This window comes from Grampus griseus (genome assembly GCF_964374135.1).
Source record: "Grampus griseus genome assembly, chromosome: 1".
Classification (NCBI taxonomy): Eukaryota; Metazoa; Chordata; class Mammalia; order Artiodactyla; family Delphinidae; genus Grampus; species Grampus griseus.
In genome coordinates, this window is record NC_139017.1 from 28,119,796 (window position 1) to 28,132,569 (window position 12,774).

The 12,774-nt window shown below is 33.8% G+C and overlaps 1 protein-coding gene across 9 annotated transcripts in view; it reads left to right on the top strand.

Annotated features, from left to right (window-relative positions):
• CEP170 (centrosomal protein 170) overlaps window positions 1-12,504 on the top strand; it is a 146,531-nt gene extending 134,027 nt beyond the window's left edge. For 8 of the 9 annotated variants that reach the window (XM_082650294.1, XM_082650295.1, XM_082650296.1 and 5 more), the window contains 5 exons: window positions 213-383; window positions 4,196-4,284; window positions 7,755-7,848; window positions 8,605-8,656; window positions 10,232-12,504. In XM_082650294.1, coding sequence (XP_082506420.1) covers window positions 213-383; window positions 4,196-4,284; window positions 7,755-7,848; window positions 8,605-8,656; window positions 10,232-10,521 — 696 coding nt within the window. In that variant the 3' untranslated portion in view covers window positions 10,522-12,504. The remainder of the gene's footprint in view (window positions 1-212; window positions 384-4,195; window positions 4,285-7,754; window positions 7,849-8,604; window positions 8,657-10,231) is intronic. The other variant, XM_082650298.1, reaches the window with a different exon arrangement.
• Window positions 12,505-12,774: the final 270 nt, after the last annotated feature.

The following is a 12,774-nucleotide window of genomic DNA, read 5'->3' on the forward strand; positions in this document are numbered from 1 at the left end:
TTTGAAAATCGATGTAGATGAACATTTATTTTATAAAACAGACACCTTTGAAGTGCTTATAAAAAGAAAGTAATTGGTTTATTGAAGATTTCATGCTTCTATTACTACCTGAGAATGGAATGACTTCTGTCTAATTATAAAAACTATAATGCCAATATCTATATTTTTCCAAATTACTCTGTGCTCATAAGGATTTGCTTTTGTCCTGTTAGTTAGTTGATCGTGTTTTTGATGAAAGCCTCAACTTCCGGAAGATCCCTCCATTAGTTCATTCTAAAACACCAGAAGGAAACAACTGTCGGTCTAGTGATCCAAGACCTCAACCAACAGAGCCTCCTGATCACTTAACTATTACAAGGCGGAGAACCTGGAGCAGGGATGAAGTGAGTAAACCATAAACTTTAACAAATGGCAAAGGAGGCATGCCCCATTGGTGGGAAAAAGATGAGAACTATTCAATATATAGGGCTGGGGAAAAAAGTGCTTGTCCTTATGGGTAGAATGGAATTTCATCCTGACATCACATCAAATACAAATAATTAACTCCAAATGAATTTAGTTCCTAAAGGGCAAAAGCAGGACTTTAAAATTCTTTAGTAAAATACAGGTAAATATCTTTCAACATTGCAGTAGGGAATGATTTCTTAAAAGGCACAAAAAGTTTTGACTTTAATAAAAGATTGATAAATTTGAGTATGTTAAAGGACTATGTGAAACATATAGGCAATAAGGGATTAGTATACAGAATATATCAGAACTCCTACAATCAATTTAAAAAGGCAAAAACAGCCCAGTAGAAAAATCTGCAAATAACATGCACAGCATTTCACTGAAAATACCCAAGGCCTATGAAGAGATGTTCAACTTCATGAGTGTTCAGAGAAATACTTTTCAAGACTACAGTGAGATTATTTTATACTCATTCAATTGGCAACAAATAAAAAAGTCTTAAAATATTAAATGTTGGAGAAGATGTGGATACATAAGATTTCTTATTGTTGCTAGTGAGGTTAAATTGGTCCAGTCACTTTGGCAAACAGCTTGACATTATTTCCTAAAGTTGAGCATAAACATAGCCCGTTGTCTAGTAGTTTTGCTGCTAGTGCGTACCCTTTCCCATTGAGAGCAAAAGTCATGCAAAAGGATATTTATAATAGCGGTATGGACAGTAACAAAACTTGGAAACAATATAAGTGTTTATATCTGAAGAAAATTGAATGTATTAACTGGTATGTACACAAATTGAACAATTTATGGAGTAATCAAAACAAATGAACTACAGCAACATGCCACAATGTGGATGAATTTTAGCAATAGAACATTTAATGAAAAAAGTAGGGCTTCCCTGGTGGCGCAGTGGTTGGGAATCCGCCTGCCGATGCGGGGGCGCGGGTTCGTGCCCTGGTCTGGGAGGGTCCCGCGTGCCGGGGAGCGGCTGGGCCTGCCCGTCCGGGGCCTGTGCTCCGCGGCAGGAGGGGCCGCGGCAGTGAGAGGCCCACATACCATACACAAAATAAAAAAAGTAATTCTCAAAAGATTGTATATAATGTGTTTTGTCACAAATTAATAAAATAAAAATATATACTTAGGATAGAAATAGATCTAACAAATTATACAAAAAGGAAAGCAAGGGAATGATAAATGGGATTCAGGACATTATTTACCTTGGGCGGAGGGAGACAGGGAGCTGCGATGGAAAAAACCTAGAGGTAGATTATAGCAGTTAGCTGTTTCTTTATAACAGACCACAAAAATCTCAGTGGCATAAAGCAATAGGCATTTATTTATCACACACCTGTGAGTTAACTGGTGGTACTGCTCAGCTGGGCAATTAAAAGTTGTAGGTTGAGTTTAGGTTTGCCCCATGTGGCTCTCTTGTTGCTAGGACCACATCTGTGGATTACTGGATATACGGAACTGGAGGTTAAAGTTAGCGTATAAGAATATATATGTTTGCAGTAGTACAGAGTAGAAAAAAATCCACCTGATGGAGAAGCACTGTAGCTAGTTCCATAGCTGCAATTATAATATGCTAGATGGTTTTAGAACACACTTTCTTTGTCCTGATAGTTGATAAGTTGTTCTTGGTTTCAGAGAAAGGGCCCATTCTCTAATCTTATTCATACTTACTTGTCCTGAGGTCTAGGAAGATAAATTCCTCTAAATGTAATAAAACTATAGAAATTTATATTTTTAAAGAGAATGGAAACATTTAGATTGATAGTTATCTCATAGTTGATAATCAGAAAAAAATTTAATACATTGTGATACTGAACTCTATGACGTAGAAAAGAGAGATATCCTTTCTATGTTATAATCTACCGTAGACTACCCTGCCCTTTCTCACTCCTTCCTAATTAATATATGTCTTCTACTCTTATTTGGCCTTTTTTCTCAAGGCTCACAAAATACCATTATGCTTATTTAGCCTTTCATTGTCTTTATGTTGCTTTTCACACCCTAAGTTACCTTTTATCCCTCACTAAATTCAAATACTTATCATACTCAAGTTCTGGTTTTCCATGATACTTTCCTTGTTAATGCCACCACTCACTGAACTCCCTTTCATTAGAATTCGTAAAGCAGTGAATCACAATTAGTACTTATTTACATTGTTTTTATAAAAATATTTAATAATATTTCCTGTATGTTGTTGTTATCTCCCCTACCAGTGTTTAAAGCACCTTAACATCCAAGGCCATATCTTATTTTCTGGGTTTTTTTTACAGAGTCTAGATATAGTTCTGACAATGTAAGGAACTGATTTTAGAACCCATATCTAGTCCCAAGTTCAGTCCTTTTTCTAGCATTCCACACTAGCTGTGCCTTTCATGGTTTAGCTCTTGGCAAGCTACAGGATGCTGGCCAAATTCAGCCTACCACCTGGTTTTGTAAATAAAGTCTTATTATGACACAGCTGCTTTTGCTATAATGTAGCTGCTTTTGCTATAATGAGGTGCATAGTTGTGACAGAGACCATATGGCCCCAGTCTTCACTCTCTGGCCCTTTATAGAAGTTTGCTAACCCTTGGTTTTGCCCATAAAGTTCAACTGGGGTGGTAACAACCCCCATCATTAAAACTTATTATTTTAAGTAAATTTTTAAAAATTATCTTTCCCACTGTGGAGAACAAGGATTATAATCTTCTTGATCTCTGTGTGCATATTATTTGGTGAATATTTGCCTACTATTTAATACTAGGAGACATGCCTTGAGTTTGGCTCAAGTACTCAGTGTAGTTGAAGGTGATATATAACTGTTATCGTTTTGAATTTGATTCCACCAAAGGGATATCCTAAAACTAGAGCATTATGGGAGGGTTATTAACCAAAGGACTAAATTAATGAAATAAACATCGATTAACAGAATCTTATATGGGAATAAAGTCTCCAAATTCAATCACTGATTGAATGATTTTTTGACTGCACATTATTTGTCCAGCACTGTTTTGATGCCCTCACAGCTGAGTGCAGAAGGCAGCCAAGTAAGCAGGTAATTACAATTCACTGGGATAAGTGTAAGAAGGGAAATATAGGATGTGATACTGTGGGAACCCATAGGAAAGGCACTTGAGAAAATTCAGAGAAGGGTTCTTAGAGTTATTGCCATGCAATTTAAGTCCTTAAGGATGGGAGAGGTGTTGGACACTCGAAAACTGGGTCCAGTAGAGAGGGCTAGGGGATGATGAGAGATGACAATGGACATACTTCATGGAGGGAATTGAGGAATAGAAAATTCAATATAACACAGTCCCTGTACACAAGATTCTGGCTAGCGAAGGGGTCAGTCACTGAAAGATAATAAATCACTTATATTTTCCCATTTGTGATCATTTGAATTGGAAGCATGGGGGACAGGATCATGATAGTAATTGAAGATTAGATAATATGGATTGTTTTTTGAAAGTTATATGATGAAAATAATATGGAAACTTGACAAGTTATTTAACAAAAAAGAACTCCTTTGTTAATATTTACTTTTCTTTCTCAATTTAGTTACACATTGCTCTAATTAGATTCTTCATTGATCTTTATTAAAATTAGCATAAATATTAAATGCCCCTAAATTATCTTTATTAAAATTAGCATAAATATTAAATGCCCCTAAATGTAGTGAGTTGTGACTAGTATTCTTGGTGGTTATCCAATAGAGCAGTACTGTTTTAATGTCTGTTCTTTTCTTTTCATGTTTCAGGTCATGGGAGATAATCTGCTGCTGTCATCCGTCTTTCAGTTTTCTAGGAAGATAAGACAGTCCATAGACAAGACAGCTGGAAAGATCAGGTATTTTTGTATTACTGAAACATCCTTGCTTCTGTTACCATCTGTTCCACTTTCTGCAAGCCTGCTACCACAGCTTCTGGGAACTCGTGAAGTCAATGGTACTGAACCTTACTGCTGCCACTAGCATGTTCTTTCCTGTTTAGATATTATAGCTATATGCTAGACAGCACGAAGGGCACAAAAAGAGAACAGATGTCCCAAATAATCAGCCCCTTGGTAATTGAGAGCTAACAGCTGTAATCACTTAGATTAATTTTATTAATAATCAGAAAAATTTACTCTTCCACAAAATAATAGTAAGTATTTGAAATTGACAGAATTTTAGGGCATCTTTTATGAGACCTCAAACTTTAGTCTAGTTACAGCTTCCTCATCAGTAAAGAGAACAAAATGAGTACTCATGTAAGACTCAGAAAATTTATGTAAAAAGGCCATAGATAGTCAAAAACTAGATTTTCTAATGCCTTTGCTATTTATTTATGTTGAATCACAATAATTTTTTCAGTGTCTGACCCCTTCGCTAGCCAGAATCTTGTGTACAGGGACTGTGTTGTATTGAATTTTCTATTCTTCAATTCCCTCCATGAAGTATGTCCATTGTCATCTCTCATCATCCCCTAGCCCTCTCAACTGGACCCAGTTTTCGAGTGTCCAACACCTCTCCCATCCTTCAGGACTTAAATTGCATGGCAATATCTCTAAGAACCTTCTCTGAATTTTCTCAAGTGCCTTTCCTACGGGTTCCCACAGTATCACATCCTATATTTCCCTTCTTACACTTATCCCAGTGAATTGTAATTACCTGCTTACTTGGCTGCCTTCTGCACTCAGCTGTGAGGGCATCAAAACAGTGCTGGACAAATAATGTGCAGTCAAAAAATCATTCAATCAGTGATTGAATTTGGAGACTTTATTCCCATATAAGATTCTGTTAATCGATGTTTATTTCATTAATTTAGTCCTTTGGTTAATAACCCTCCCATAATGCTCTAGTTTTAGGATATCCCTTTGGTGGAATCAAATTCAAAATGATAACAGTTATACATCACCTTCAACTACACTGAGTACTTGAGCCAAACTCAAGGCATGTCTCCTAGCATTAAATAGTAGGCATATGATTGGGCCCTAAACGTTTGTTAATTCATGTGTAATAACTAATTGATTAAGCTGACCTTTTTTTTTTCCTACAAATTTCAGTTGGGCTTTATGCCAGGGAAGGGAGAGCTTCATTTGTCTCTGGGCACGTGCCTGATTAGGAAATCATAGGAGGATGGTTTGTCATGTGAAGGAGAGCTCTCTTACTTGTGACAGAAGGTGGGATCAGCAAACTTGGGAGTGATGTAGTCATTAAAGGAACACATACACAATATTCCACCTAAGATGATGTTAGAGCACTAATGACTTAATCACTGAGTATGATTAAAATGAAAATAATGCACTCATTTATAAGCCCAATCAGAAATTAGAAAATGGTGTTATTTATGAAGAGCCTGCAACTGATGTAATTTCTCTAAATCAGTTATAAACCTGAAAATGTGCACAGTTTTAATTTAGAAAGATCCAGTGAAAATATATTGTTATTATACCTTTTACTTCTTTGTAACATGATTTTAATAATAAAAATATTTTTAAAATAATAAAATAAATTTTAATAATAAAAAGGGGTGATTGGACTTAGATGGATTAGAAGTTGTGAATAGTAAAATACAGATGGTAAAGCAAAATAATGAAATTAAGACAAATCACATGTAGGTAGCAAAGACAGCTGCCTGCTCAAATAAATGAGCTAGAATGTAAGTTCCGTGAGAGTAGGGGTCTTTGTCTAAACATACAGCGACTAGAATGTACAATATTTGTTACTATTTGTTGATGAATGATTATTAAATTATGACTCTCTAGGAAATTAAGCTTCTTTAAAACTCATAGCTATATGTGAAAATTGATAAGGGTAAACTTATCAATAAAGACATATTGTCTTTAAGTTTTTTATCCCTTCAGTGGCTTAGAACTCTGGGGACATTTGTGTGAGTGTGTGAGTTAGGAACCTCAGGTGACAATTCTAAGACATTTTCAGCAAAGGTGAAATATGTATGGTTTAACAATTTGAAAAAGCACAAGCATTATACTCAGTAACCACCTTCTGGCAAAATTCACTGAATTTTCAGTGTGGCTAAGCACAGACTTTTTGTATTGTATGAGTCCATTGTAATTCTAAGTTGGTCCATGAAATAGTCATTGTTTTCTTACTTTCACCAATCCTAATGCTGTAAGCTATAAGGACTCTTTTATAGAGCACATAATAATTTCTTATGCCTTAATATCATAGTCATTAGTATAACAGCTCTTAGATAGTTGGCAAGGATGTTTAGTCTTTTGGGTATAGAAATTTTAACAGTAGATCAGAAGAATATTCTTATATAGGATTCTGGAACCACTGTTGCCTTTTTAAGTATGGTTATTTGTAATTGTTGATGTTCCAGACTTGATTAGATGTTTATGAATTTCATGTTTTTAAATAAGTTGAACCTAGCACATTGAACTTTGAAGAAATACAAATAAAAATGTAATTTAGTTTACTACTTAAATACTGATCAGCTTCTAATAGTAATACTTTACTTTCCGGTACAGTGTTGGTTTTTATATAAGGCAGTTAAACTAGATTTCCAAGCCCAATGACAAAATTCAAATAGAAACTAAAAAGGTACCTAGTATTTACAGCTCTCTAAAGCTGCCGAATCGTGTCTTCTAGATTGAAGAGAGAAGCATACCACATTTGAAAGACAAGTCAAAATTTTGTGGTCCTTTATTTTATAAGTTAAGATACTTGAAATTAATTTTGAACATAAGGATCTTTATTAGCAATTGTTTTTGTCAAAAGGATAGTGTCTTAACTCTTAATAGGTTATTATGTACAAATATACTAACATGAATTAGGATTTTTAAAGAAAAGCAGCATAAGTACTCTAGTTTTCAACCTTTGAAATAATGTACACGCTTTGCTCAATCAATATGAAGCCTTTTCCTATTTAAAGAGGTCCTGACAGACAGTTGTTTATACCTAATTCAACCTATTTTCATCTTATATTTATACTGCGTATGTTCTATATGAATGAAGTTGTGTTTTTGTTATAAAAGGTGGTTATATGGTTAATTACAAGTGTTAGATAAAGTTTTGGGGTTATTCATCTACATTTGTTTTATATGTGATTTTCAGTAAAGAATGAGATAAGTGCTAAAGGGTTTATGTGTGTATTCATAACCAGTCAGTTACTTTATTAGTACAAATCTCTCACATAAATGAGTTTATTGGTAATGTTGGCTCAGTATTTAATTCACAGTTCGTGTTAACACTTAGTGTTTTTTTTAATTCTTGTGTAGCTTTGAAAAGATACATTGCTTTTGTATTATCATGAAAAATGTGATAAGTTTTTAAAATATGAAAAGTAAAATGCTTATTTTTTTATTTATAGAATATTATTTAAAGACAAAGATCGGAATTGGGATGAAATAGAAAGCAAGTTAAGAGCTGAAAGTGAAGTCCCTATTGTGAAAACCTCAAGCATGGTATGATCATTTTTCTTGAATATTAAAACTATTTTTTAAAGTAAGGTTTTGTTTTCAGGGAATGGTATGCTTATTTTTAAACTGTTGATTTACATTTATAAAAGAAGATATAAGTGCACAAATTTGGGGAATTTTATGCCTTCAATTTTCTCTCACAGGGATTTAAAATGTTGACTGCTTCAAAGTTGCAGAGGGTATGGAGGAACCTTTTATGTTTCTCACTGTTATACACTCTTGTTCTTATAATAATTATGTGTTATAAATAAGCAATTTTGAAATAGGAGCCAAACTCAAATATAAGTTGACATCAGTCATTTCTATTTACTTAATAGATTGCTTGTCTCCTCCTCAAGAATTTGTACAGATTTTTATTGTTCAGGAAGTCATCCTAAAACCGAGGTTGCAGTTTATACATTTTCCAAAGAAAATCCTTAAGCACTTCTACAAAGTCGTTGCAAGAGTGATCAATACAAGTTTTTCAGAATCTTTGCTTATTGTTATTATTATTATCTTGAACTTTTCATCTTCTGTCATCTCATTGAAAAGAAAATCTGTTTCAACATTAAAGATTTTAAAATTTGAATCTTGTTTACTGGATATCATGAATTATTTCATATCCTGTTGCTACAGATGTGGTGCCATGTCAATAATAATTAAGGATTCCAAATAAGATTAGTGTGAGGTTCATTGCTTATCCAATCAAATAAAAATGTTTTAATTAAAGTAAGCTAATTTTTGTCATTGCTTTCCCTACAGGAGATTTCTTCTATCTTACAAGAGCTAAAAAGAGTTGAAAAGCAGCTACAAGGTAAATTTACTACTGATTAAGTGTAAAGAGCTAACAATTTGGGACAAGTACATTCTAAGTGGTATTTCTAAAATATTATTAAATATTAGAACACTGTTTGATTAAGTGTAATGATGTATGGAGAAAGATATAACATTCTACATATTCAAATTACTCATAAAAGGAAAGTATTAAAACCAGTATAAATAATTAAAAATATAATAAAGTTAAATTCTAGGCACATAGGCTAGAAGTTATAATTCGTAGTATTATATATAATATATGAAAAATATATAAAATATTAAAATATGTACATGCAGCTGAAAATGCTTATTGACAATTAGCATTGTTTACTTGATTTGATAATTCTTAAATTGTATATATGGTATAACCCAAATGAACTTATGTTATAATACAAATAATAATAATTTGGATAAACCACAAGAAATGAGTGCATATTGGACACAGGGACCAGAAGGAGGAGGTAGAGAAGAAAAAGAAAGAGACTTTTGGCCTCCTAAACTTCAACAGGGACATTGTTTTTGGTGTATGTCAGATCTTTAATTATGCATTTATGCCTATGTGTGTCTTGACCTAGAAGTCCCCAGTGGTACAACAAGCAGATTCCAGAGTCAGTTTCTAATTCTACTGTCTTTGTCGATTGAATTATCAGAGGCATGATATGTTGGTCCAACTAAGTGATTCTTAAACGTTTTTCAGCCTTAGCACACCTAAGGGTTATAGTATAACCCCCATGAGGCAAAGTGGCTTGTTTACGTGATTATTAGCTGGTAGGAGGGAGTATGCTTTTAAAAGGACCTCTTAAATAATTCTTGTATCTATGGTGCTTCTTTCTCCCATCTCCCCACTCTACCCAATGCCAAGTTGAAAATCACTGTCCAAGATTTTCCCTTGTCCACGCAAGGATCTTTTGGATTGAAAGCTGGTTTTTATCTGGCCCTTCCCATGAGGTAGCAAGGTCTGTTTGGCCTGCTGGGGCTGCCACGGGATATTAGTATCTGGACTATGAGGGGAACTTTATGGCCCAGTGGTACATATATACTTGTACATGGCTAATACCCTAGCACTCTCACCAGGATGAAGGACAGCATGCTGTAGTAGGATTCAGAGTGTGCTGATAATTACTTCGGCCTCCTCAACTTTCAGGTTACTCTGAACCGTGTTTTAGCAACCAATCTCCAATTATCTGAGTAATAAATAAGGCCAGGAGTGTTTCTTTAAATCATAACCAATATTTTCATCATCCTCTTATAATGATTAAAGCATATTTCAAAAAGATCTTTCCTGAATTCCATATCTCCAAATCCTAGTCTTCCAGCAGGCTCAGATGCCCATACGTAGCCTACTCAAGGGACCATAGAAAGCTTTTAGGTTTTTATAATCCACAATATAGATCAGCCCCAGAATTCCTGAAAGTGGGGTTTAAAATATAGAATTGAAAGGATTAGCCAAATTTAAGCTCATATAAGCATCAGTAATTGAAATATTATCCAAGTCACAAGCAATATTCATATCCAGATTTAACTGTATCTACAATTATATCTTTTTCCCTCTATTTCTTTTTTTTTCTTTCAGCAATCAATGCTATGATTGACCCAGATGGAACTCTGGAAGCTCTGAACAACATGGGATTTCCCAGTGCTATCTTGCCATCTCCATCAAAACAGAAGTCCAGTCCTGTGAATAACCACAGCAGCCCGGGTCAGACACCGACACTTTGCCAACCAGAAGCTAGGGTTCTTCATCCTGCTGCTGTTTCAGTCTCAGCTGAATTTGAGAATGCCGAATCTGAGGCTGATTTCAGTATACATTTCAATAGGTTCAACCCTGATGGGGAAGAGGAAGATGTTATAGTACATGAATGACTTTCTCTTGCTTGTTAGAAATAATTACCTGTGGAATGACTAGGAATATTGGAAGCAACACAGTGTTGACTTATACAAAATAAGAAAGCTTGGTCAACTACAATCTTGTTATCTCTGTCTTCTTAATTTTATTTATTTTTTATCTATAATGTGGAGTCATAGTAATCCTTTCAAACCATTTAGATAACCATTTGATGCACATAGAGGAAAAATCAGATTGTGACAGTTTCACATTTTGTGGTTTTATGATTTTCAAATTGAATTCGATAATTGCATCCTTTCCCTTCATAGATCTTTGTTTTTTTTCTTTAAGCCATGCTGTGACCTACAAGCAAACTAAATACCCAACATTTCTGACCCCCATGTATCCTGTGCCAAGCTGCTCCCTGAAATGGACTTCCTCTTCATCTGTACAGATTTGTTAAACACTTATATTTGCTTCTTAAATAATAGGATTTATATTAGTATTCATTACCATTGGATACAATGACATATTACTCTCCACAGTCAAACTGACCTTTCAAAACAGTCCTTCTTGTGTTCTAAAATTTTCCAACATATATGTGATTTATATAACTTTGTTGCTGCGTAAATTTTCTTGGAGTTTATGGAGATGAACTGTTACGTTTGCACTAAGATTTGCTGGGAGTGGTAGGTGGACATATCTATATGTCAGTAAGGACTAACCATCTTTTTTTTTTTTTTTGTATATAGGATATTGATAACTGTATTTGTTTTAACCCCACGGTGTTTTACTCCACTTTAAAAAAGATGAATTTGGCACTTTTTACCATTTTTTTTTAATGAAAGTAAGATTTTGTCTCATTTTAGGGCAAATAACTAGAAGGATTAAACTAGACAGTTTAGGTGGAGTATATTTTTAAAACTAAGAACATGTATATTGGTCCTGTGTTACCAAGTTTATATGTGACGGTTGAAAAAATTTTTCCCTTGAAATGATCATGAAGTTAAAATTTTTGGCATTAGGAAACTTGGAGAACCAGTAGTCATAAGATTAGTGGATAGTTTCATTCCCAAGCGATAAGTTGCTTCTGTGTGTTTCCCTGTAGGACCCAGTAGTAAATCCTGTCTCAGTCGTGTACATTTATAAGGACCCTGCAAGGCGACAACGACCAAGGCTTTGGGCCTGTGCTAAACAGGAAGCTTATGAAAAGTATCTTCTATAAACTTGTTTTTTCTCCTTCCAGTAAGTTCACATTTGGATAAGTTTAAAAAGAAAGTAATTATCTTTATGTTGCCAGAACACTATAATTTGGGTGTATCTTATTAATTCAGTTAAATATTATTAGTAAACCTTGACCCCATCAGTCTATAAAGGTTAAAACTGCAACTTTTGCAACTTTTATGAAATACTCTTTAATATTTCAGCAATAATCCTGTGCTACATTTGTTTTAGGAAAGTAGCTCTGTTCACTTCAAAACTTTACAGGATTTTTAAAAATCCTGTACTGTTGGGCCAGTTAAAGATGCAAAAAAACTGTTTTGTAGAGTTGTAGAAACAAAAGTCTGTTGTAAGATGGATCTCATATTTTTCTTTAAATTAAAAAAAAAAAAGGGTAAATGGACTGTTGTCCTTGTAAATCTAAATTCCCAATTCTGTCTAATAAAGGAAAACTGAAAAAATGATTTTAAAGAGCATGAATGGAAAGATACAATTGCTTTGAAGAAATAAGTGAAACATTAAAACAGGGTCAATCCATTTGAAGAAGAAGTACGACAAAGTAATCACCATTGTTTCCTCTTTGTTTAATGTTTGAGTACTGATTATATCAACATGGAAGTAGAAGGTAAGGAGTTGTTTAGGGAAATATTAGCATCTATTCTACTTACATTATCATTTAAGTGTTTACACAGTTTTGTTCAATTACAAACATTTGGCCTTTTACTATGTTATTTTTATTTTGTATGAATACATTATTCTCCTTATTTATTTTTGTTACCTTTATTACTTATGTTATTTTGTTATGCATTTACAACTCCATTTTTAAATAAAGTGTTTCTGGAACTTTATGCAGTTGATTGTACATTTTATTTCTTCTACCATCTGGATTGCTAATACTTCATCAATTTATATAATAATTGTATATCATTTTCCAAGGTTTAGCAAAAGAAGAAATTCTTCAGTTTTAATTAATATGTGGTAACTGTAAAACTTCATACTATTTTGGGCTAAAGAAGAAAATATTTTCTTAGCAAATTATAGCAAATTTAATTCTCTTAGCTTAATACGCT